The 26703-nt window shown below is 41.8% G+C and overlaps 2 protein-coding genes across 5 annotated transcripts in view; one reads left to right on the plus strand and one right to left on the minus strand.

Moving 5' to 3' along the window:
• itprid2 (ITPR interacting domain containing 2) overlaps positions 1-998 on the minus strand; it is a 65473-nt gene extending 64475 nt beyond the window's left edge. Inside the window, 1 exon segment of the mRNA XM_007890103.2 lies at positions 821-998. The gene's annotated coding sequence lies outside the window, so the exon portion shown is untranslated.
• A 20158-nt stretch (positions 999-21156) lies between these two features.
• Positions 21157-26699, plus strand: neurod1 (neuronal differentiation 1). Of its 4 annotated transcripts, XM_042336534.1 has the most exons (3): positions 21157-21209; positions 21809-21883; positions 24005-26699. In XM_042336534.1, the coding sequence occupies exon 3, from the start codon at positions 24018-24020 to the stop codon at positions 25167-25169; it is 1152 nt and encodes a 383-aa protein (XP_042192468.1). In that variant the 5' UTR covers positions 21157-21209; positions 21809-21883; positions 24005-24017; the 3' UTR covers positions 25170-26699. The 4 variants fall into 4 exon arrangements, with proteins under 4 accessions (XP_042192468.1, XP_042192467.1, XP_042192469.1 ...); XM_042336533.1 differs by lacking the exons at positions 21157-21209; positions 21809-21883 and adding an exon at positions 22375-22419; XM_042336535.1 differs by lacking the exons at positions 21157-21209; positions 21809-21883 and adding an exon at positions 22391-22435.
• The last annotated feature ends 4 nt before the right edge of the window (positions 26700-26703 follow it).

Genomic DNA, 26703 nt, shown 5'->3' on the forward strand with positions numbered 1-26703 from the left:
TGTGTGTGTGTGAGTGTGTTCTCAGTGTGTGTGTGAGTGTGTTCTGCTCTCAGCACTGCTCCAATCTCAGTGCGTGTCGTGTCTACACTGAGCTCCAACACTCACTCTCACACACACTCACTCACTCTCACACACACTCACTCTCACACACACTCACTCACTCTCACACACTCACTCTCACACACACTCACTCACTCTCACACACACTCACTCACTCTCACACACACTCACTCTCACACACACTCACTCACTCTCACACACTCACTCTCACAAACACTCACTCACTCTCACACTCACTCACTCTCACACACACTCACTCACTCTCACACACTCACTCTCTCTCTCTCTCTCTCACACACTCACTCCCTCACTCACACACTCACTCACTCTCACACACTCACTCTCTCTCTCACTCTCACACACTCACTCACTCTCACACTCACTCTCTCTCTCACTCTCACACTCACTCACACACTCACTCTCACACACACACTCTCACACACACTCACTCACTCTCACACTCACTCTCTCTCTCACTCTCACACACACTCACACGCACTCACTCTCACACACTCACTCACACTCTCACTCACTCACACACTCACTCACTCTCACACACTCACACACTCACTCACTCTCACACACTCACTCTCTCTCTCTCTCTCACACACTCACTCACTCTCACACACTCACTCTCTCTCTCACTCTCACACACACTCACACGCACTCACTCTCACACACTCACTCACACACTCACTCACTCTCACACTCTCTCTCTCACTCTCACACCAGCGCCCCCCAGTAGACCCCTCATTCCTACCATATCAGAGCGATCCTTCACTGCCGTCTCTTCTGCAGAGAAATCCACACTAGAAATGGCTAAACTTTACCAACTTATTGGGGAGCGCTTCCGCTTCCGCTGTACATGTGTTACCACCACAGAGCAGAACTTCCCAACTTTCCCCCTCTCCCTCCCCTCCTCCTCTCTCCCTCCCTCCTCCCCTCCTCTCCCTCTCTCCCCCTCCTCCTCCCTCTCCCCTCCTCCTCCCTCTCTCCTCCCCTCCTCCTCCTCCTCCTCCCTCTCCCTCCCTCCTCCTCCTCTCCCTCCCTCTCCCTCCTCCTCCCTCCTCCTCTCCCTCCCCCTCTCTCCCTCTCCCTCCCCTCCTCCTCCCCCTCCCTCTCCCTCATCCTCCCCCCCTCCCTCCCTCCTCTCCCCCCTCCCTCCCCTCCTCCTCCCTCCCTCCTCCTCCCTCTCCTCCCTCCTCCTCCCTCTCCCTCCCCTCCTCCCTCCCCTCCTCCTCCTCTCCCCTCCTCTCCCTCCTCCTCTCCCCCTCTCCCCCCCTCTCCTCCTCCTCCCCTCTTCCCCTCCACCTCCTCCCTCTCCCCTCCCTCCCCTCCACCTCATCCCGTCCCTCTCCTCCTCCCTCCCCTCCCTCCTCCCTCCCTCTCCCCCTCTCCCTCTCCCTCCCCCTCCTCCCTCTCCCTCCCGTCCTCCTCCCTCCCTTTCTCCTCCTCCTCCCTCTCCCTCCTCCTCCCCCTCCCTCTCCCTCCCTCTCCCCCTCTCCCTCCCCTCCAGCTCCCTCCCTCTCCCCCTCCTCCTCTCCCTTCCTCCTCCCTCCTGTCCCTCCTCCTCCTCTCCCTCCTCCTCCTCTCCCTCCCTCTCCCCCTCTCCCTCCCTCTCCCCCTCTCCCCTCCTCCCTCCCTCTCCCCCTCTCCCTCCCCTCCTCCTCCCTCTCCCTCCTCCTCCCCTCCCTCCTCCCTCCCTCTCCCCCTCCTCCTCCCTCCCTCTCCCCCTCTCCCTCCCCTCCTCCTACCCCTCCCCCTCCCTCCTCCTCCTCCTCCCTCCCCACTCCTCCCCATTCCCACCCTCCACCTCTCCCCTCCCCTCCTCCCCCTCTCCCCCCAGACTGTCATCAGCCACATTGCCTTCATTCCCAGCATTTATTCAGCAAAAATGATCAAGAAATACAATTGTATGGATATATATATATACATAGAGAGAAAACTCTTAATACAAATGATTTGCTATATATATAGAGAGAAAACTTTTAATACAAATGATCTGTTATATATATAGAGAGAGAAAACTCCTAATACAAATGATCTGTTATATATATAAAGAAAGAAAACTCTTAATACAAAAATGATTTGCTATATATAGAGAGAGAGAAAACTCTTAATACAAATGATCTGTTATATATATATAAAGAGAGAAAACTCTTAATACAAAAATGATTTGCTATATATAGAGAGAAAACTCTTAATACAAATGATTTGATATATATATAGAGAGAGAAAACTTTTAATAGAAAATGATTTTCTATATATAGAAAGAGAGAGAGAAAGAGAGAGAGAAACTCTTAATACAAATGATCTGCTGGAGAGAGAGAGAGAGAACTCTTATTACAAATGATCTCAACCTTCAGTGTTAATGAAATGACATTGCCCTGGGGGAAAAGACATGATCAGTTTTAAAATGAATCAATCAACAGATTCAGTTGCACAATCAATGGGGAAACCAAGGTAAAGGAGAAAGCTGACAATATATATATATATATATGTGTGTGTGTATATATGTATGTATGTGTGTGTGGTGTGTGTTAAACTTTGCCAGAACTCAAAATATTCTTTATTATTCCTTTTGCAAAAACAAAACCACACACATTTAGGTTTGTGTTGTTTTCAGATGGTGTTTTGGTGTACGGTTGCAATTTGCAGTCTATAGATGTGTGTTTGTGTGTGTGTGTGTGTGTTATGTATATGTATACACATATATATTTGCTTTACAGTGTGTTGCAGAGGATGCTGCATTGATATTATCTTTGGATTCACATCTGGTTTCCTCACTTGCATCAAAGTGCTTCCCAGAATGAAGGGAAGGACAGAGTTGGATGCTGGTAACTGTGGAGATCAGCCAGAGAGAACAATAAAGGTTTTGCTCAGGAGTCTAAACTTCTGTATTTTTTTTTTGCTCTCTCTCTTTCCCCCTAAACAACTTCAAACAGAAAAAAAAAACTTCAAACAGATGCTGTGCATAGTTTGACTCCACTTCCAAACTGTACCTTCGTCTTTCTTGGTGTTCATCTTGTTCCAGTTAATGGTGAAAATATTTATCCCCCCCCCACACTAAAAAAAAAGAAAAAGAAAGTTCCAAAGGCAAGTTTAAAAGAATTTAAACATCTGGCTGGCCAGCCATCTCCTTCTTCACCCTGGTGTGTGCAGTTTTTTTTTAAAAAAACATGGGATATATCATAAAAATGTATGTAAAAACATGCATAAATACAAACAATTTAGAAAGGACGACTTCATTGACAATCAACCAAGACACACAGCAATTTGCTAAACTCTTATACAAGTGTTTTCATGTGTAACTACATCTCGACCCTCTATTTTCATTGGCAAAAGTTTATTTGAGCACTGACTGGTCACAAGACAAAAATATAACTGAAACCTGATTGATATAAGTTTTCCACCAGCTCTCCTCCCCTCTCCCCCCCCACACTCTCCCTCTCTCTCTCTCTCTCTTTCCCTGAAATCACAAGCCTTGCAGCCAACATACCATTCAGTTCAACAGGGATTGTGGAAAGTGCTTACATGTTCACAGATCTTCAGGATTAACACTGAAAGTATTTAGTGACATGATATGTTGTTCCTAAGAACTGTTGTCACTGTTGGACATGCAGCAGAGTTTACACAGTTAACTGGATTACTGTCTGAGACACTAACCTGCTTGGAGGGCGTTATATAAATGCAAGTTGTTGTTGTTGTTGTTGTACAGTCTCCATGACCCTGCCAGTGAAAGTTACACGTTTGATGTTACATATGTTTGGTGGCAAATTGCACTAAGCGCCATCATCACCTTACAGTACCCGAAGCTCCATACAAACATCCTGAGCTTTATGTTCTTTAGGAACACTATTTCAAAAATCGGAACTTACACAAAAGGAGTTTTTATTTATCAGTTTATTGTAGTTTGGAGACGTGTTTGCAATGCTGTGCGTATCCCCGGAGCTACTGCTAAATATTTTAGAAAACATTTCCTAATGTTTTAGAAAACATTCTAAAAACATTAGTTTAGAAAACATGTGTATATATATATATATATATGGATACATGATTCACTAAGATGGACAGGGAAAATCACACCCATCCGTCCCACTTCAAAATCTATAGCAGCTTCTCAATTTTTGAATTCCCAAACTCATTTTAAATTGGTTCTCTTGAGTATTGTTAATTAATCACGTTAATACACTGCACACAAAAGGAATGGCCCTTTACTATAGCTTACAAGCATGATTTTCAAGTGTTCCAGTGGAATGGTTCACTTCTGCCTGAACAAAATGATCGGAGTTTCAAGGGATCATTATGACTGAATGAATTCACAACCTGTTACATTTATACTTCACACTGAGGAAGGTGACAGTCAACAAGATGCTCTTCGCTGAACCGCATACTTTCTTCGATTTAAGATGTGTGTCCAATATCATCTGCGTGTGTCTTTGTATAATAATAATAATAATCCTCGCATTTGATATAACACCTCATCTGGTCATTGAGGTTTCTCAAAGCACGTCACAGAAATTTACAGAATATTCACAGAAAGTGAATTGACTGTAATTTTGTGGGTGAAATGCAGCAGCCAATTGCATGCAGAAGTATCTCACAAACAGTTGTGTGGATTGAGTGACCCAATTTTTTTTTGTGGGATTATTAAACCCAGAAAGCGATCCGCCAATCGACCAACAACTGGGTTCCTATTTACTGCTAGGTAAACAGAGACGTATGGAGTAAGGAAACTTGCCTAAGGTTTCGCTCGGACCGGGGAATCGAACCCGGGTCCTCTCGCTAGTTTTCTAATCAGTACAATGCAGGACTCCACATGTCTTTGTTTTACATAGAAGATATGGTGTGGATCATTGCCTGGATGATCAGCAGATTCTACTGACAGCACTAGTAGCAAAACATATCCTGTTCGATAGGCACTTAACCCCACAGTACAAATGACCGATATGGTCAGTCAATTTGTAGGTAAGAAAAATAAATGTTTTTTAGAATTATCTACAAAGTCTAAAAGCCTTGAGAACTCTGTGCAAGTTGGAGCTGTGTCTTTTCAGAAGTCGATGAATATTGTATCATATCAGAGGATTGCCATTGGTACACTTGCTACAATTAGACTATCATCAGAAATGTTGATTAAACAGAGTTATGTCACACAGGAACTGGTAACACTTTTATTCACAGTAATCTCTAAGCTCCACTGCAAACAAATGGACCTATACAAGTTTCATGAATATAGACGGTGACCCCTGGTAGCACTCTCAACTCTACTGAATCGTGGGACGTTTAACTCATAATCTAGGCTGACCGTCTAATACAGTTATGGAGGAGGTTTGCATTGTTGGAGATACCGTCCTTTAAATGAAATTTTAAACCAAGTCTGCCTAGTCGAGTGGATAGTAAAGATGCCCTACTGTCTGAAAAGAAAAGGGCATTCCTCCCATCATCATCGGCCAACAACCCCACCCCAGATAAAATTAGTTATTCCCTTCGTGATTATTATTATTATTGCTGTATGTATGCAAATTGGCTACCATGTCTACCTACAAATACAGAGCCGTTCCCCTTTACAGTAAATCCTGTCGACGCTTTGTGATGTTTCAACATCATAATAAGGCGCAATATCAAATCAAGGATTATTGTTAAGTTAGTGCTGAGTAAAAGATTTCAATCCAGATGTCTTTGAAGTCCTTTAACCAGATCTTAATTGTAGCTGGTATAACCAGTCATTTGATTTTAAAAATATATACTTTTGCTGCAATTATATCCACCCAAACACTGATGCTTACCTTGGATATGCTTCTCTTGGTTCCAGGAAATATTCTTCCAATATTCCACTATTTAATAATTATACACAGAGGGAACTACAAGGTGTAGCAAATTCATGCATTGTCCTGCCTGCGAGGTTCATATTTAATGCATGCTGCTACTAGTCACTGAATCCATTTCTAAATACACACTGAAAAAATAATTTTGAAAAAGCACACTGATCGAGGAAATAATATAGTACTGATAAAAGTGCTGAGAAATCAAATTATGTTTAGCAATGCCAAAGCTGTATGCGAACACTCTCCAGTGCGGATGCTTATCTTTGTCTGCACAGAAAGCCACTGTGACTTCAAAAGGCTAACAGGTTTTAAACCTTCAATATCCATTTCTTTTTTTAAAAAAAATTACAGGGCGGTAACTATTAATGTAACACTGCCTGTGTTCTGCTACAAAGTGCTCTTGTTTGTAATCAATTCATTTCCAAGCCAGATGAAAATGAGTGAGTCATTCATACTAAGAATAAAAAGGCACAATTATCTATGTCGGTAATATTGCAGTTAACTTTTAAAGTGTTTATATTCCTCTTCCACTTATATCTAATCATGCTGATTTAAGTATGGAAATACTGTATTTCCCTGTATAATTTAGGTTCTGTTTTGCAGCCAAGCACCTCCTGCCTATCATGGAACAAGTTGTTCTCTTTCTGAAACTGGCTATGTTACAAGATAAACACTATAATAATATGTTGCATTGCTTATATTTAATACCCTGATAAGGAATGGAAGCTTGCTAATGGGTATGAGGTATTTTTGCAGAGGATTGGTTTTACTTGGATCCTCATTCACATATCTAGCTAATCTTAAGAATTGATCTTCAAACAGGATATACCGTGAAGTGCATGGACCGTGTATCTTGTGAATGAGTCACGACAGCCAGTTCGAGCACAACAGTGTCCCACAAGCTGCCATGGAGTGAATGACCAATTTTATTTGAGGGTTTTTTTTTTGCCAGGGCACCAGGAGAGAGAAACTCCCGTCTCTTTTCGAATAGGGCCATGGGTTCTTTAACATCCACCTGAACAAATAGACTGGACCTCGGTTTAATGTCTCATCTGAAGACGGCACCTCCAAAAATGCAACACAGCCCAGCACTGCATTGGAGTGTCAGCTTAGACTGTGTGATTCCAAACGCTGACATAGAGCTTGAGCCCACAACTTTCTGACTCAGAGGTGAAAGTGCTACCACTTGCGTTAACGAATACCAAACTACTACCCAAAAGAGACAATGATTCTGAACAGGGCTTAAACTGTTCAGTTGACCGCTAAATTTTGGCCTCAGCAGATTTGCTGAAGGTGTGGGGAAGTGTTCATTGCTTCATTGCCTTGGACTAAGGAATTCCTCAATGTTATTGAGTTTTGGTGCAATTTTATGTGCCTTGGTGGGAAATTTGTTGTACTAAGGTGCCTGTAAGAGTTGCCTATCTGAACTGAGAATAAATTCACCCACAACATACACAATCCCTACACTTTACAGAAAATCCTGTGAAGAACGTTGACACATCCCCCTAAAGTGAATGGCATGATATTAAATGCAGGGATTATTATAAAAATGTTATTCTCTTGAAATCGTCAGTAAAATGTCACTCCTGTTCTAACTATATCTGACTCGACACATATTATATTTACTATATTGTATACATTGACAGACATAATATATCTCTTTTGATATATCACAAACTCAAATATAATATGCATTTATTAAAAGAGAATCCTTTTGAACCACTGCCCTTTTATGTTATATTCTCTGTGCCGCTTCTAAAATGGCATTAAAAAGGGTGAATGCTCTCTTGTTTTTCTCATAATTTCCACGTGCAAGATAATATATGCGGAGGCTGTACAAAATGTTCTTGTGCAGATCCTCATTTGAAAGTGCATGGTTGTACGTCCAGGCGAATGTGAGTGAGTTTCTTGGTTGAACAAGTGGGTATGTCTTGGCTTGTTTTATTTGCTGTTAAACTATTTAGCTTGCATTCAATTAAAAACTTTGTACTGTTTCTCTTAACAGGGCACCATCTGGTGGCCATGAAAAAAAAGACTTAATCTGCCATTCATCATTAAGAGTAAGAAAATCGATGCACCAATAATCTTTGCGTTTGATACAGAGCCCGATCACATCATCAAATCATCTCAAAGCACTTCACAGGATTTTACTGTAAAGTGTAGAATAACTGTTTTCTGCGTATCAAAACAATATCGTTAAAATATCCAGCAGAATACCAATATCTCTATTTGGCTTCTGACCGTTCTTCTTCCCATTTAGCTGTGGTGTTATATCGTGGGTAATGGTATTTTTCATGTTTCATACTCTCTTGGATCAGGGAATCTGGAATGACAATGTTCATATCCGGGTTGAATCCGTTTTCTGAAAGAGGAGATCACATCCTCCATCAAAGTGTGTATTTAAATGGGATATTGATTTACATTCCCTACCAGTGCTTTCTGACTTTGTGAGCTCCACCTTTGAACCACTCCCATGCTTCCCCCATTGGAAATATGGAAATAAAATATTACAATATAAGGAAGGATATTAAAAGTAGAGGTTGGTATTTAATAGAATGTGAAATTTATATTTTCAAACACCTATGTTGGGGTCATAATAATAACCCTTGCATTTGATAAAGTGCTTGTTGATTGAGTGACCGAATCGTTGTTCTACCTCATTACACAACAATAAATATTTTTCAATGTGCACAAATTGTGGTCTATCCCTCCATTAGGTTCACAGAACAGATTGAAGAACATCAGCAAAATTTTAGAAGTTAAACAGTATTCTGCCCTTTCTGAACCCTTCTAAATAAACAGAACTAAAATAAACCAGCTATTTCTAGATTATGCAAAAATATTTCCAAACCACAAAATCAGACTTTTGGAATGTCGTATGCACGACTCACGTACATTTGCATCAGAAAACAATTGCTGGCTTCTGTGTTCCCATAAAAGCTCTTTTGTGGAAAATACTGCATGTGCAAATGTCGTGAATGTTAATGATCAGTGTTTGTGGCTGTCTATTCCACAACAGATTTAGATTCAGCAACAAATATATTGGGGAAATATATGAGAAACTATTTACAGTGTAAGGGCAACATAAGTAACCAAGTGAGAGGTAATGAGCATGTTTCTAACGTGATTTATAGTTCATATTTAATCCTGTACAAACAAAAATGTGACAAATATCAGTATGGCTTGGTTAAATCGGAACTGTCTGCTGAAAATGGCATTGATCAGTTAGTAAATTATTAAGGATTAACCATTGTAGCCGTGTATCATCCTTTGTAGAATACAGCATACACGTAACATTACCAGCTGTGAAAACGTGCCACAATAAACATACAATAGACATATGGTAACATTGCTACTTGCTTGAAGATAATAAAAGTCTTTATCCTCTGGTTGATGAAAAATCTCCAGCGACCGGCGGAGGAGGAGGAGGGGTGAACAGCTTCAGGTGAAATACAGGTTATCATAATAACAATAATAATAATCCCTCCAAAACCCCCCCAAAAATAATAAATTGGTCATTTTCAATCCATGACTGTTTGTGGGACATTGCTGTGCGCAATTGGCTGCCGCGTTCGCCCACAAATATACAGTCAATTTCACTTTACAGTGTGTTCTGTGAAGCGCTTTGGGACGTCCTCCCGACGTGAAAAGCGCTATATCAAATGCAAGGATTATTATTATTATTATTAAAAGGAGCATCACTGAATGTACTGCAGTATTCAGAATTTTGATTTACTTGCAAACGTGTGGCTTTCACTCTTCACTGTTTGCAATTTTAGGACACCTTTTCTCTCTCCAATTGGGAAAAGTGACTGGATGACATACGCCATAATCTGGAGACAGTCACATGGAGGTCTCTGTGAGTTTTGAGTTGATTTAGTCTATGGTTTTCTCCTCCTCTGCCTTGGTAACGGACTAGAAATTGACCCTTCCTCCATGGTGCAATTATTTACCACAGAAGTATACAGTGTACAGGTGGAATTTCTAGATTGGGGTCTAATTTGGGGTCTAATTTCCTTAATGAATAACCCCATTAGGATTTCCGTCAAAATTCAGCAACTCTGCTTGAAAAGTAAACCGTATCAGAAGGTAGATCCCTTGGGTTGGTGTGATGTACTTCTGGTTACCAGAAGGCATGCTATATATATTTGTGTGGGCATTTGTCAAATACACAGTCACTCCACTTTACAGTAAATCATATTAAGCACTTTGAGACATCCTCCTTATGAATAAGGCTCGGTACCAAATGCAAAGATTATTTTCATTATTTTAATTGTATAATTCTGATTGCTATTAATGAATCCTATATAAAAAAAACACCGCAAATGACACTCCCAATGTTATCACAACTGAGACCGCTAAAAAAAAATGTATGAATTTTAAACGTTCATTATGATTGTGTAGTGCAAGGGAGTACAATGCAGCTTACCCCAGATGATTCTTCTTTTTGGTTTTGCCAATATGTTGATTTGTCTTTGTGCCACATCTGTAACAAATATCAGTTGTGCATACAAAGTTCGAAGTGAAGCACAGAACTACATAATTTATAAACATATTTATCGGGCACAAAACAACCACAGTTCATCAACACGCATGCAGTGTGCTACACAGCGAGCAGTGATAACTGCAAATCGCTGTCATTCCTAACTGTTTCTGTTTTCAAATGGAGGATCTAATTTAAAGCACACTGTTATCTTGATATTTTAGATGAGATTGGAAAGAGATATAAGGAGTGAATTGTTCTGAATAATGAAATATTGCTGCATAAGACACAAAACACAAAAGCTAGAGCCTGCACTATCATTACTTCCCATGAAGTCTTCAGGGACTTTTCATTAAAATTCATGTTGCACAGTAAGAAACAGATGGGAAAGTTTATTTTTTCACTGGGAACATTACATTGATATTTTTGGTTTCCCATGGGAAGGTTACATTTAAATATATTTGGAACGTTGCCATATTTAATTAGCATTTCTCAGTAATAGCTCCAAGTGAATGTGCATTAAAGGAATGTGTAAAAACTTCGCAATCTTTTGGAGGGAATGTAGATATATTTGAATTCACTCGGTGAAGAGAAGAAAAACGACCTCAGTGACATGGAGCATAAAACTAATTTGCAGGCACTCGTATGCAACCCACATAAAGGAATGCAACTGCTTCAGAGTGAATGAGACAATAGGCTAAGATATCTATACAGGAAACTGTATAAAAGGGAAGAGAAATACAGTTTCTCTCAAATAATAATTACTAGTTTATATCTGGCAACACATTACGTTCAAAAAGAGCGTGTCAAGTGGAGAGAGACTAGTTACAGTGTAAGGACAACATAAGCATGTATCTTTATCAGGATGTTCTGAGTTTTCAAATCGCTCACCATTTTGAACAGTGTGTAGCTGATATCCCTATTTGAATATAAAGCAATAGTCTTAACTTAAATATCTTATATTGGGGTATCCGCAGTAATGTTCTTTCCACCATTTGTACACTACAAATTACCTAATATATGGAAGCAGGTACAAGTTATTACAGATAAACATTATGGTAGCTGGAGAGAATTATAAGATTACCTCAATAGTGAATAGTGGAAGTGTGAATGTGAGTGAAAGACTTTGGCTTCCAATTTTAAATCATACAAGCTGAGAGTAATGTACTTTGAGCTCACTTATATGGATTTATATGCACATCAATATGCCAAAAATATTTTCACGGGCCTGTGCTTTTTTAATTTATACTGTCAAAATTGGAAAATAATTTAATGTTACTTCACTTCTCTCCAAAACCAAGTAAACAGGGTATGTCCCGCTGGCGAGAGAGTATACGTTTCATTCCAGACGCAGGGAGTTCCATGTGTAGGTAACTTACATATGTGGAATTCTCAGTCTGGTTTGGATGCTACATGTGTCAGACATCCATCCAGCTGATCAAACAGAAGAGAAAATTGAACCAGAGTGCTTGTGCACATATGTGGTATATTATCTGATCCAGCAGCTCTGATCTTATTCTGGGGAGGTTGTTTTTTGAAGAGTATTAGTAAGAGCCAAGGTTCGAGGATCCCAGAGTGTGCCTTGGGATATTTTAGGAGTTTAACTAGTGAAAACTGCATAGCTTGCTATCGAGAGCAATATCTGGCAAGCTTCCCACTGCTTGTCCAGCTGAGACCACCCTACCCATTCGTGCTTTGACTTGCAGCAACAACAACAACAACAACAACAACAACAACACAACAACAAAATTACATTTGTATAGCGCCGTTCACGTCGGCTGGTCAAAAGTGCCTCACACTTTCCTGAAAGAGAAGAAGAAATAGCAGATAAATCACTCCAGTTGTATCCAAGGCACTAGTTGTGTTGTGGTCCATATTCTAGCAGTCTTGTCAGTCAGCGATGTGTATGTACCTGGATACATCAGGAAAACAGAAAACAAAAAGCTTGAAACAGAAATATTTATAGCTAACCTGCAAATATTGACATAACTATGGGCCTAACTAGATTTTACATAGGTATAAAGAGAATCCAGATGGTGACCACATGTATAAAAGAGGGCTTTATGGTAATAACATTTGGATATGTATTACTAATCTTGATGCCCCTGCTCCAGTATTTCTCAACCAGATGGACTAATTTCCACCTTTTTCAGGATATAAAATGAAATGGAAAAGATCTAAGGCAGAGTCATTAAATGTTCACAGCTTTGAGGCTGTTTGTAAGAATTTCTGCTTTAAGGGAGATTAAATGTCTGCTCATATATTAATATCTGCGAGAAATGTTAAAATGCAAAACAGGGGGCAAATTATTCACAACACTGAAACAAGCCTCGTGATGCAGAAGGTGTTATTTTCTTGATGTGTACTAGAATGGATATAGTAAAATACTGGTGACCTGCAATTTAGTTATTCCGTTCAGCTAAAATGGTTCCCCTCCCCTCAATGCTTCATCAATTATTTGATATTTGATGAATTATTTTGAAATGCTGGTCTGTGCGTTTCCCTAACAATCCTTACCATTAATGGTGTTTATGCTGCATGTTCACTGAAATTTGAATTGATAAACAATATAAAGTGGGTTTGAGCTGTATGGTTCAAACCTAAAGTTTACTGAAGCCCCGACTTGTGGATAACCAGTATGAATACAGTTAGTGTAAATCCACTACAGCGTTGCTCTCAGATTGAAAGCTTTACCCTGAAAAATCCGTAGGTGATTCAAAGAACTCTGGATCTTTCAAGAGCTAATTGCCTAATTTATTTTTAATAGTATTAACAAGCTCAGGTGTGCCTGTATAGAAATCCAATATCCGTTGTTTTTTAACACTATCTCTTCATCTCTCAGGCTTCCTACCCCCCACTAGTCTGCTGCCATATTGCTTTACATCCATATCAAAATAAGTAGGGCATTGGTATCAGAAATCGTAGAGAACCATCTAGTTATTGGTACAGCAATGAATTTTTTTTCTGAAAGGTGAAGCACCTTCACCATGAGTTCAGGTCTCTAGGGTTCAAATGAATATTATACTAGAAAGTAAACAGGTTGTGTGCAGAGATGGCCTTAGGGATCAACCAAATTAGAGGCATATAAGTAATGAATCTGGCTGTTTACTCAACTTAACGATAAATATACTATACCCCATAGGCACCTATAATCGCCAAATGAGCGATGTATTATAAACTATTTGGAAATTTGTAAACAAAATTATTATAGCTACTTAATCCTGAACTCTAAAACCCAGCAGAAATGGGCTTTCGAGAATACTGAGATTAATATCATTATTCATTTTACTGTTGCTATGTGACTTATCCCCCTCCCAAAAAAACCAAATCTAGATAGGTGTTCTAATTCTGTCACAGAGTAAACTTGCCATTCAACATTGCATTCTTTAGTTGCTGTTATTAATGATGAAGTTTGTTTTCAACTGTTATTTGCCATTTTGTTTCTTATCCATGAAAATAGTTTGATTCCGTGCTCCCGCAAAAAAAAAAACAGCTCTGAATTTCCAAGTCTTTCCTAAGACTTAACTGAGCCCTCTGATCCTTGGTTTCATGATAGGTATATCTCCACTGTATCCTCTCCATGTCCGTGATGTTCTTTGCACATGGAGTCTCAAATCTGGTTGCGTTACTACAACTGTGGCTTAACCAAAGTTTTGTACAAATTTAACATCACCTTCTTACTCTTGTATTCAATACCTTTTAGCGCCTTGGGACGTCCTCCCGACGTGAAAGGCGCTCTATAAATGGAATCTTGTTGTTGTTCTTGTTGTCTTTATGTATAAAACACAGAATTTAATTTACCTTTTTTATCGTTTTAAGCAGTGTACTTAAAAAAAGGCAATGAGTTTAAAATCAATATAAAATAATGCGTATTTACTGTATTTTGTTGAAAAAAATGTACGTTCCTGTACTAGCTAATTCATGATTTGCACTTTGCCTGTACTTAGAAACAGAATGAAAGACCGTGTGAACCACTCACATTTAGTTGCAGTCTGAGTGATGTGTCCTCTCTATTGATGGGCACTGTCTAAGCTCGAAAGGTTTACCAATGGGTGGCGTTGAGCCTTTATCAGTCAGAGCCTTTGTGCACTAGCATCGGTAGCCACAAGATGTCGCAATGCAATAAGAAGAATTAAATTGTAATCCACAGCCACTCCTTTCAGGTTATTTTGTGCTCCTTTGAAGGATAATTTGTAATCTATTGTTTGATTTGTCAGCTAAATAGGTTGTAGTAACATCCAGCCCTCCATGGTATTTAGAAATAACAACGTGATGCCGACAGCAGGGTAATAAATTCATATTTGGTTTCAGTCATTTTGTGCATTTTGTTAATAAAATGACTTTTTAGGGAGTGCACTAAAGTAGAACATGTGGGACTGTGCAATGCCATATGCTCCTCATATATGAAACAATTTCAATCATATATTCAACATTTATTAAGGAGGAAACAGCTTGTGGGTTATTTATTTAAACTTGTACTTTTTTTTGCTAGGGTAGGTCAAGGCAGTGGTACCGGGTTAAAATAATGTATTGACTTTAAACCCAGATGAGGTTGTATATTTGTATCTCTAACACAATCTCGCAGAATACTATTTGCTCCTGCAACAGCTTTCATTTGCAAATAACCCAATGAGCAAAACCGTAGTTATATGTATGGTGTTGTGTAGTCTATCATTAGACGGATGAATGCGATATTATTGCTGGCCCTGGATGTGTTTTGGTCATTCGAAGCCTCAATATGTGCCTGGGATCTCTTTCATTTTCTTCTCAGCCATTTTGTATCGGATTTTCACGAGAATAAGAAAATCTAAAAGAATTACAATACAAATAAGTAGCCTTCAAGGAGTGGAGCAGCCTGAGTTCTCCATGAAACTCATCCCAGTGAATTGGCCGACTCCAATTCTTATTGCACACAAACTGTGGTGAAGACGGAAGCACTTATTTGGCTGGTGTTAGCTTGGCTAAGTCAACCAGTCAGAACGTTATGGATTCAAGACAGGACTCATGTGGGATTTGATTTGAAATCAAATAGTCTAGACTGGCACTCCAACACAGTAGTGGGAGAGCACAGCATTATCTGAGGTAGGGTCTTTTGGAAGGGACTTTGAATCGTATTCCTCTCTCCATCTGTTCATGTGGACTTTTTAGATCCCATGATACAATTAGAAAAAGGGAAAGGAGTTTCCCCTTGTGTCCAGGCCAACAATGTCCCAAATACAGTTGCTGTTTGTCCGACATTGTTGATAATTAGGGAAACACTGTCTTCCATTAAGATATTATGTTTATAATTTGGAGTCGAGGTGTTACAGATCAGCCATGATCTAATAGAATGGCAAAACGGGCTCGAGGGGCTAAATGGCCTACTCCTGTTCCTGCGTTCCTATGGATTATTTAGCCAACGTTTCAAGAATCATTTAAAACGTGTATTTATTGAACAGGCGTTGAAATTTGTTAAAAATTGCAATCTGACAACTAATCGATCTGAGAACGAGAGAGAGCTGAACACTTATTCAAGTGTATAAATGGTTGGTTTAGGACACCAGTGAGGGTGGGGGGTGTGGGTAGGGGGGGAGTTTGCACAACTCCCTCCTTCTCCACAATGACCCGGGTGAGAAAAAAATCTTATACAGTCAATTCACCTTACGGTATATTCTGCCAATATCAAACCTCAACAACGTGATAGGGCGCTATATCAAATGCAAGGATTATTACTATTATTATTACTATTATTACAATTATTATTATTATTATTATATTTCCCGAGGAAGTGTATTGTGAAGGAGGAAAGTTTTAGTGACAGGTGTCCTCAGCAGGTGCCTAGATCTGCAATGAAAGGTACTGTCGGGTTGGCTATACTTTCATTGGAAACAGAGATGATACTCAGTGTCGTCTCTGTTGGATTACAACTGAAATCTGTGCCAAAAAAAAATCTTAATGCCTGCCTCTCTATTCCAGCATGATTTATTGTGCAAAAAAAATAACCCCACCCCAAAGAACTAATCACCAGAGTAATGAATTAATATAAATCTGCATTTTTTGCAGAAGCAATTAGTGAGAGGAGTGAAATGGGTTGCTTTGACTTATTTCGTGTTAAATGCCAATTCACCCGGAAAAATTCGTTGGGCGTTTAAAAGTGGGTGTGTGGGGTTGTGTGTGTGTGTGTGTGTGTGTGCAAAAATTTTTTTTAGTCTTTTATATTGTTTTAATCAGATAAAACACATGGCAAGGCGTCTTATTGCTATTGAAGTCGCGCCTGCATGAAGTTTGATGTATAATAATGATACATATTCGATAATTAATAGGTTTTTTTGTAAACAAAAAGGGGGACTACAGAGTCTGGCTTATAACTAATACGATTGCTGAGCCACAATACAGTTTAAATCCCTCTTCTCTTGAAGCTTAATCCTAAATGTAGGAGCAGTTTAACACCAGATGCGTCATGTAGTACTTTATATAAAGCATCTATTTTGCTATTGCTCTAACTCTCTCTCTCTCTCTCTCTCTCTGTCTGTCTGTCTGTCTGTCTCTGTCTCTCTCTGTGTGTGTCTCTCTCTCTGTATCACTCTGTGTGTCTCTGTCTTTTTCTTTCTCTCTCTGTGTGTGTGTGTGTGTTTCTCTGACACTGATTAAAAAAATTTTATAAAAGAAAAAGCTGAAGGTGCATGAATGCAAAGCCAGTTTTGCAATATGCAATCTCGATTGGGGTGAGAGGAACAATGCTCTGGTGCTCAGTATCTGCTGCCAGGTGCTGGGTCTAAATATCACCAGCGTCTAAAGTTACAGAGAAAACCTGTCACATCGCCTCCCTGTGTGTCTTGCACTCAGGAGCTGTTGGTGGTGCTGCAAATTACCCCAACCTGCATATCTGTGTCCAGTTCGACTTGAGAGTGATTTGCACCACAGTAAAGGCGATGTCTTCACGTCTTTATTGCAAATACATCAACCACCACCACCCACCCCACACCCCCCCACACACACACACCCCTCCTCCCACACACTCTCTCGTCCTGTGCATCTCAGCTATCTGAGATGGAAATGTTTGCACTGCACTGCATGTGATGCAAACACTCAGTCGTTACCAGGTTGTTGCCAACATCAAGAGTGTGTCTGTGTGTCTGTCTGTGTGTCTGTCTTCTAACCCTCCACTCTTCCCTACAAAGTGCAAATCACACAACCAGCCACAGACTCCTGGTCAACATTGCAAACATAAAAAAAAAACAACCCAGATATATTCCCCACCGAAATCTCCAAACGTGTTATCCAGCCCAGTCGATAATGCATAGGGTTAAAAAAAATAAAAAAGGAACATAATTCGTTCAGTTTGATGGCTGGAGGGCACAACAAGACTACAGCATCTTACTTTAATACCATCTTTCTTAAACTGAACCAAACTGCGAGGCTCCACATAGAACCCAAGTTGTTGGAGGGAGAGAGGGAGGGAGGGAGGGAGGATGGATGGAGAAGAGGAGAGACTCTCAGAGGATTAAGTAGACAACCCCAACATAATTACCAAACTGGCAGATTTAAATCACATTTTAAAACCTGACTTGTAAGCATTTTCCCTCCACCCAGAAAAATAATAATAATAATAACGTCGTGAGCTCCTGTTACAAATGTGAAGGCAACAAAATAATAATAGCTAAATTGGTAAAATAATTCCTCAAAACTAAATTGGGACAAATGCATATTTTCCTACTGCTTCCAGAGAGCTTATAGCAATTTTTTTTATGATGGGAGGGGTGTGTGAGGAGGGGGGGGGGGGGGTTGGAGGGATAAATTCTAGTTTTTTTTTCGTTCTCGCAGGTGCAATATGAATCAATTATCTTAATTAAGATAATGCCTCATACCCAAGAGACTCGGATCGGATGGATTTATTTTTTTTTAACCGAGAACAACTGCGTTGGACGTTTAATATTATTTGTCTGTGTTCCAAATGAAACAGACGAGAAAGAACAAAAGCAAGAAACTGATGAAAAGCGAACTGGATGTGTTGCTTTCATATAAATATCTATATAAAATATGTCCATCTAGATTGCAAATAGACAATAAGGATATATCTGTATAGCACTAGATTGTTGGATATAAAATAAACCCATCTACATAACTGTAACTAGATATGTATATAATACGGTTATATCTGGACAGGCTGATATAATAAAATATAGATATCTATGTGAGGAAAAAAAGTCGGAAATATAAATGCACAGCATTTTTTTTCTGTGTGCAAAAACCTATAAAGTAAGTCGATGCAACGACTCAACACACACAACACACAAGAAAATAAACAATAACCTCCCCAATTGCAAATTTCTTGAAGACAAGACATCTTATTGCCCTTCAATAGGATCAGTTCAGAAGCAATAATATATATATATCATATTGTATATATATTGTATATATACATAAATATATATATATACGAAAACTTGATGATTCTGCACAAGTTTAAAGTTTTTTTTTGCAGTTTAAGTGTCTCAAAATACCAGGGTACCCTAACCAGCAAAAAACAATCTACCCCCAAGTGTTAATGCAAACGGTGCCTCTCCCGACGCTGCTTTGAAATAATTCCTTCCTAATTAAAACCAAATCCACTCTGCAACCGTTTTTATTTGGTGGTGGGAGGGGGTGGTGGGTGGGTGGGTGGGTGGGTGGTGGTGGTGGTGGGAGGGGGTGGGGATGAGGGGGAGAGGTGGATACAAACCGTTTTCATGACACAGTTGGGCATTTTAAGAATAATAATACCCTCTCTCTCTCCTCCCCCCAAAAAAATCAATTTGCAATTTGTTCCTATTGCTGTGCATTTTCACCCCCCAACCCCCCCCCTCCCCCCCCCCCCCCCCCCCCACACACACATCTCTGTCTCTCTCAGTGGTCAGTTGGTCGACCTTTTGTGGTCATTGTTTCCAAACCAGACAGAAGTGAACATATTTGGACGTTAGAGAGAAAGAGAGAGAGAGAGAGAGAGACAGAGAGAGGGTCAGTTTATTGAGCCGTGAAAAAGGAGCTTTTGTTCACACGCGTGTGGCTCGTGTGCCAGGGGAGGGGGGGGGAGGGGAGGGGGGGGGGGAGGGGGGAGGAGGGGATAAAAAGGGGGGAAAAAAATACACAGAAGCTGCTCCACTCAGGCGAGAGAGGAGAGAGAGAAACGAAAACCCCCCAAAAACTTTATTCCACCATCAATTCACTTCACTCATTCCTCCCCTCCAACTCCCTCCACAGCAAAAGCATCACTGACTCAGTCAGTCCAACTATACTAATATATATTAAAAAAAATTGTAATAATATATTACAACGGTATATCGTATTGCAACAACATAATAATATATCGTAACATATCATCTGCAATATATATATATATATGTATACTGTGATAGGTATATAGATAAATATATATAAAAATATATTATATTTTTTTCCACCTCTCTCTCTCTCTCTCTCTTTCTCTCTCTCCCCCCCTCCTTCCTTCCTTTCCCTCCCTCCCTCCCTCCCCCACAGCCCCTCTTTGTTTTTTTTCTTCTTCCAAATGCAATATCGATCAATATTAAATAAATACCAGCAAAATCATCTTTTTTTTTTGCACCATACCTCTTGCGAGCTGTGTTGTTGCACAGGGTGGAGGGAGGGAGTAACCTGCGTCCCGTTGGATTTCTTTCCAAACTGCATTAAATTCCTTGCATCAGTTGCAAACCCCCCCCCAACCCCAACCCCCAACCCCCACCCCAAACCCCACCCCCCCCCCAAAAAAAAAAAAAAAAAATTACAACCCCACAAACAGCCTCAAGTGCGAAGTGGAGAACTTGTGTTGTTTATTTGTTGTTGTTGTTGCATTAAGTCGCATAAACTGCGCCATATCTATACACCTGTCACAGTATATAGATATAGATATATATATTGCAGATGATATATTATTACGTCGTTACACTACGATACATCGTTGTAATATATTATATCATTGTTTCGATATAACACATCGTACAAAACATACTAAAAACCCCAAAATATATACACAGTATAGAGATACATACATTTCAGATTATGTGTTAATAATCTAAAACATAAAACATATATAACAATATATATATATATAGATACACAGCAAATACACACACACACACATATAAATACATATATATATATATATTGCAGAGCAGGAACAGTGCGCCGGGAAGGCAGTTGGTGGCTCGTGTCCTGTTGATGTTTTAGGGAAAAGTTGGGAGTGAGTGCACTGAGAGAGAGGGAGAGAGGGAGAGATGGAGAGAGGGAGAGATGGAGAGAGGGAGAGGAGGAGAGAGGGAGAGATGGAGAGAGGAGATGGGGAGAGGAGAGGAGGAGAGTGGGAGAGATGGAGAGAGGAGATGGGGAGAGGAGGAGAGGAGGAGAGGGAGAGATGGAGAGAGGAGGAGTGGGAGAGATGGAGAGAGGAGATGGGGAGAGGAGAGGAGGAGATGGGAGAGATGGAGAGGAGGAGAGGAGGAGGAGAGAGGAGAGGAGGAGAGGGGGAGAGGAGGAGAGGGAGAGATGGAGAGAGGAGAGGAGGAGAGGGGGAGAGGAGGAGAGGGAGAGATGGAGAGGAGGAGAGGAGGAGAGGGAGAGGAGGAGAGATGGAGAGAGGAGAGGAGGAGAAGGAGAGATGGAGAGAGGAGGAGAGGGGAGATGGAGGGGAGATGGAGAGAGGAGGAGTGGGAGAGATGGAGAGAGGAGGAGTGGGAGAGAGGAGAGGAGGAGAGGAGGAGAGGAGGAGAGCAGGAGAGATGGAGAGATGGAGAGAGGAGAGGAGGAGAGATGGAGAGAGGAGAGGAGGAGAGGAGGAGAGGGAGCCTTTGGCTGTGCGGTTGCTGTGGGTGAGTAGGTCGCTGACTGGCGACAGATGGCCACAATAGGCGATGGGAAGCCACACGCGCCGACGGAATACAAATAGGGGGCGACTCACAGGACTTACCCCCCCCCATATATACACCCCCCCCACCCACAGCCCCCCCCATATATACACCCCCCCCACCCACAGCCCCCCCATATATACACCCCCCACCCACAGCCCCCCCCATATATACACCCCCCCCACAACCCCCTCCCCCCCCCCATATATACACCCCCCCCACCCACAGCCCCCCCCCATATATACACCCCCCCCACAACCCCCTCCCCCCCCCATATATACACCCCCCCCCACCCACAGCCCCCCCCCCATATATACACCCCCCCCACACCCCCCCCCCCACAAACCCTCCCCCCCACACACACACCCACACGTCCTGAGAACCAGATGGCGTGTCCCCAGTACGCAGACGCGCCCCTTCCCAGTGATGGAGAGGAGGGGGGAGGAGGGGAGGAGGAGGGGGGAGGGGGGGGGGGAGGGGGTGGGGGCAAAGCACAGGCACCACTCGGAGCGCCTTCACCACTGTATATATAACCGCACCGCCCGATGCCATCCCACCCCCAGTGCGCAAACAGCCTCGACTCGCGAACTGCAGCGGCTACAGTCCGGATGAGACCATCGTAAGGGCTATTTGCAAAGGTAAAGCTCCCTTTTTTCTTCCCCCCCCTCCCCCCTCCCCCCCCCCCCCCCCCCCCCCCCCCCCCCCCCACCCCCCCCCCCCACTGGCATTTTACAGGTTGCATTTTTTAAAATTTATTTTAAAAAATATATATTGCAATGACACGTTGCAATCAAAGCTACGCGTGTATTGGGATGGAATTTGTTTGATGGGTTTTGTTCTAATTTTTTTTTTTTTTGGGGGGGGGGATATGTCATGTGCATACATGTGTGTACATATGTGTGTGTGTGTGTGTGTATATATATACACCAACCAAAAAATCAATCAGATTGCAACCAGTATTTTAGCATCTGGGGAGTGAGGGCTGAAATGGAATGCTGCAACAATTTGCCCCCCCACCCCCACCCCCCCCCCCCCACCCCCCACCACCACCCCCCCCCAAAAAAACATGCTGTTTTTTGTATAAATTATTAATTTCTGCGGAAGGACCAGAAGAGTGGCGCGCAAGACAGGAACATATGCTACCTGTTACTGCGATGAGGAGACACACAAGGGGGTAGGACGGGCGAACGGTTAGCAATGATTTAAATAGTTGCCGCACCACATCGAGATGATTGTACCTTTTTGCCACCGACCAATCTTCCGGCGATAGCATTTCGAAACCAGGGACTTAAGTCGGTTATCGAAGCCGCTTTGAATGAAACCGAAGGAGTCGCCTTCAGATGGGACGCTTATTAGAGACACAATTTTGCACCTGAGCCCTCTGGATTACAACGCTTGCCTACACTTGTGGTTTCCAGACCTCTGGTGTGTTTCCCCCCCACCCCCCCCCCCCCCCCTCCTCCTCCCATCCACCCACGCCAAAAAAAAAAAAATTCTCCTTTTAGAAATACTATACGGGTTTGCTTTTATTTTTATGGATCTTCCTTTTTTCAAAAAAACATATTTTTATCTGGGCTTTTGGACCATTTTTGTTTCACAAGTGCCGCCTCGCATTTGGGGGAGTGATTTGAAGAATGTTTTCCAGCTCCACTGATTAAATCTGTCAGTCAAATTTTATTTGACCTAATGTGCTTATTTATGATCGTCAACTAAATCAGCAACTTATAGAATGGTTTATAGGGTCATTATTAACTTCATGCAGAATGGGGAAATCCGCGTATTCATCTGTAACCCCAAAATACCCTCAACCGTCTTGTCTCTGGCATATGTTTTTCAGTAATGAATGCAGCCTCTATTCCCCCCACAAATATTATTTCCACCAACATAATTGATAGCACTTTAAATGTAGTTACCTGCAGAAACTGGAGAGATGGAAACATATTGATTACCTTCAGATGGGTGTTTATTTATTAAAAACACCATTTGATACCTCCTGTTCAAATGGATGCAAGGATTTTTGTGCGTTCCCTCCAATTTTTGCCTAATTATTCTGCGGGAAACGTTATGGATGAAGCAAAAATAAGAGGGAGGCGTTAGAACAAATCTGTATTGCTTTTCCCCCCGTGTTGTTGTTGTGCTTTTTTTTGTATTGGTACATTTGAACGCTTTCTATCGCTTTCTTCAATCCAATTAATTATGCACAAGGTGAAAAGCATAGGTTTCAGATGGATTTGTTTTGCAGTAGTCGTGTGCGCGTAGAGAAATGTATTTGGTGCTGGATACTTTAGAGACCCACACAATACACAGTCAGTTCCACTTTACAGTATATTCCGTCAAGCGCTTCGAGACGTCTCGAAGACGTGATAAGGCACTGTGTCAAATGCAAGTTACTACTGTTGTTATCAGCATTCTGACTTCGTTTTTATGCGTAATTTGGGTTGGGATCCGTGTGCTAAAGTTCTCTGCAAGGCTTTCCAGTTATTATTATTATCATTTTTTTTGTGGTGGTGGTGGTGGTGGTGTGGGAGGGGGAGAAGAAGAATTTTTTTATCGGTTAGTTGAGTTCGACAGACAATTCCTGATGATGGGAAGCAGGTTAATTTTACTGCACTGGGTTGGGGAGGGTTGGCACAGGCTAGGTACCTATGTCTTCTTTACGAACGTGTTCTTCAATGTGTTTAAATTGTGCTTTCATTTTCTTTTCTTTTTCTTTTTTTTTCGCGTGTGTTGTTTTCGGACAAAAAAAAAAATAACACCAGGAACTCCTTGACAATGACTAAATCGTTCACGGGAAACGTGATGCCAGCCACGCAGAGCCACCCGAGTTGGACCGACGACTGCCTCGGCTCTCCAGACGCACGCGAAGCCGACCAGAAAGACGAGGAGAGCGAAGCCATGCACCTGTCCGCCAAGGAGGACGAGGATGGACTCGGGAAGGACCAGGTGGCGGGTGAGGTCGAGGAGGGGGAGGATGAGGAGGAGGAGGAGGAGGTGATAGAGGAGGACGAGGAGGAGGAGGAAGACGACGAGGACGAGGACGACGACGAGGAGGAGGGCGAGGAGGAGGAAGGGGAAGATGAAAACCAGAAACCCAAGAGGCGAGGACCCAAGAAAAAGAAGATGACTAAAGCCAGGGTGGAGAGGTTTAAAATGAGGAGGATGAAAGCCAACGCCAGGGAGAGGAACCGCATGCACGGCTTGAACGCCGCCCTGGACAACCTGCGCAAAGTGGTGCCCTGCTACTCCAAGACCCAGAAGCTCTCCAAGATCGAGACGCTCCGACTGGCCAAGAACTACATCTGGGCTCTGTCGGAGATCCTGCGCTCGGGCAAGAGCCCGGACCTGGTGTCATTCGTCCAGACGCTTTGCAAAGGCTTGTCCCAGCCCACCACCAACCTGGTGGCCGGCTGCCTCCAGCTGAACCCGCGCACTTTCCTCCCGGAGCAGAACCAGGACCTGCCGCACCTGCCGGCGGCCAGCGCTTCCTTCCCGGTGCTGCCTTACGCCTACCAGTCGCCCGGTCTTCCCAGCCCGCCTTACGGGACCATGGACAGCTCCCACATCTTCCACGTCAAGCCGCACAGCTACGCGGCAGCTCTGGAGCCCTTCTTCGAGAGCGCCCTTACCGACTGCACCAACACCACCAACCCGTCCTTCGACGGACCCCTGAGCCCGCCCCTGAGCATCAATGGGAACTTCTCCTTCAAACACGAGCCGTCTCAGGAGTTCGACAAGAACTATAGCTTCACCATGCACTACCCAGCCGCCTCTCTGGCCGGTTCCCAGGGCCACGGTTCCATGTTTGCCACCCCTACAAACCCTCGGTGCGAGATCCCCATAGACAACATTATGTCCTTTGATTCCCACTCGCATCACGAGCGAGTCCTGAGCCATGCCCAGCTCAGTGCCATCTTCCACGATTAAAAGAATGAAAGAAAACAAAAGAAACAGCAACAACACACAAAAAAAAACACTTCTTGGAAGCCCAGGATAACCGACGGAGTTCTCGTCAAGGAAACCGATTCCCTCGTCCTTGCTTTCCTCGGAATCGCTTGTTTACACGCTGCAGCGTTATTTGTATCGCCGCTGCCACTCGCAAGTGTTTCACGCTTAAACCCTAGTCAGTTGTATTTATTATTGTTACTGCCTTTAGGAGAAACGGGGCTGGACGAGTTCCTGTTGACCTTTCTACAATACTCTACTAGCGCTTCTCTCTGCGGGCTACATAAGAAAGTCGATGTAGCGATGTATTCAGATAATGGTAATTACTGATCCACACGACAAAATCACGAGCAATAATTAGGAATCTATGCAATTTTTAAACTAATAATGGGCCAATTTAAAAATATATTTTTCAACCAACATTTTACTACTATTACCTTTCCCATGCTGAATTATTTTGTTGTGATTTTTGTACAGAATTTTTAATGAACTTTTTATAAGGTCGATTTCCTATTTTAGCCATGCAGCTCCATCACTGTTTTTTATATATATATATAAAAAAAAGTAGGATTATCTATGATTTATACAAGAATAATTTAACTAGTTTTTAACCAGCAGGAAAAGTGCTTAGAATAATATTCTGTTGCCTTAGCACTTCTTTCCTATATATAAAAAAAATCATGCAAGGTTGCACAATCTTGACAAATTATTTCCCCACTTCAGTCTTTTTCTGGTATGAAAACAACCCACTAAACAAGCAGGGTGCAAATCGAAAACAAATAAAAGTCTTGTCTTTAGCCTATCATATCAAAAAAGGATTTAACAGTTGCACAAAACATGTATATAGGAATCCAATGCCAATTTTCAGTTCCTTAAGACGGTTGCTTGACTATCACAAACCATTTGCACTGTTATTTATGAAAAACAACGCGCTCATCAAAATTCGTATAATACTATTGGAACAGCGAGGATAATTTGACTCCCAAACCAGCGAAGGAACAGTTTGTTCCATGTATCAGCTAAATGACTTCACACAACACACACACACATACATACATACACGCACCCAGTGTCTTATCATATCTGAGAGTTAAACTACAGCTATAATCAGGCTTATTAATGTTGGGCTATATATTAGTTACTTAGTACAGTAGTTAAAATCTCACATTTATTCCGTACTTAGAACAATAGATATTGCATGTACAATGCAGTCCAGATGAAGTGCTGTTAAAGTGTAATGCTGGTTCAACTGGAAGAAATTGGTACTGTAATTTTGTTTGTAACCCTGTATATTAATGATGTAATGCCACAAAACATTTGGGGGAATGAGACTCAGACCCATCCAGTCATTTATTGAAATAGTATTGCTCACCTTTGTCAAATGTTGCATTTTCATTGAATGTGATTTTTTTTTTCTTAGTGGATGTAATTCCTATGGGATTATTGTTTTACTCCGGTAGCTCATGAAAAAAGGTGCAGAAAAAAATATTATTTGTAGAATAAAAGTTGATTACCG

Source organism: Callorhinchus milii, unplaced genomic scaffold (genome assembly GCF_018977255.1).
Source record: "Callorhinchus milii isolate IMCB2004 unplaced genomic scaffold, IMCB_Cmil_1.0 Scaffold6, whole genome shotgun sequence".
NCBI classification, from domain to species: Eukaryota; Metazoa; Chordata; class Chondrichthyes; order Chimaeriformes; family Callorhinchidae; genus Callorhinchus; species Callorhinchus milii.

Excerpts from the sequence above, each read along its gene's own strand:
- neurod1 (XM_042336532.1), top strand. The coding sequence starts at position 22,561 with ATGAAACCGAAGGAGTCGCCTTCAGATGGGACGCTTATTAGAGACACA. Across the intron at positions 22,671-24,004 it reads TTGTGGTTTCCAGACCTCTG|GAACTCCTTGACAATGACTA; the intron begins GTGTGTTTCCCC and ends AAATAACACCAG.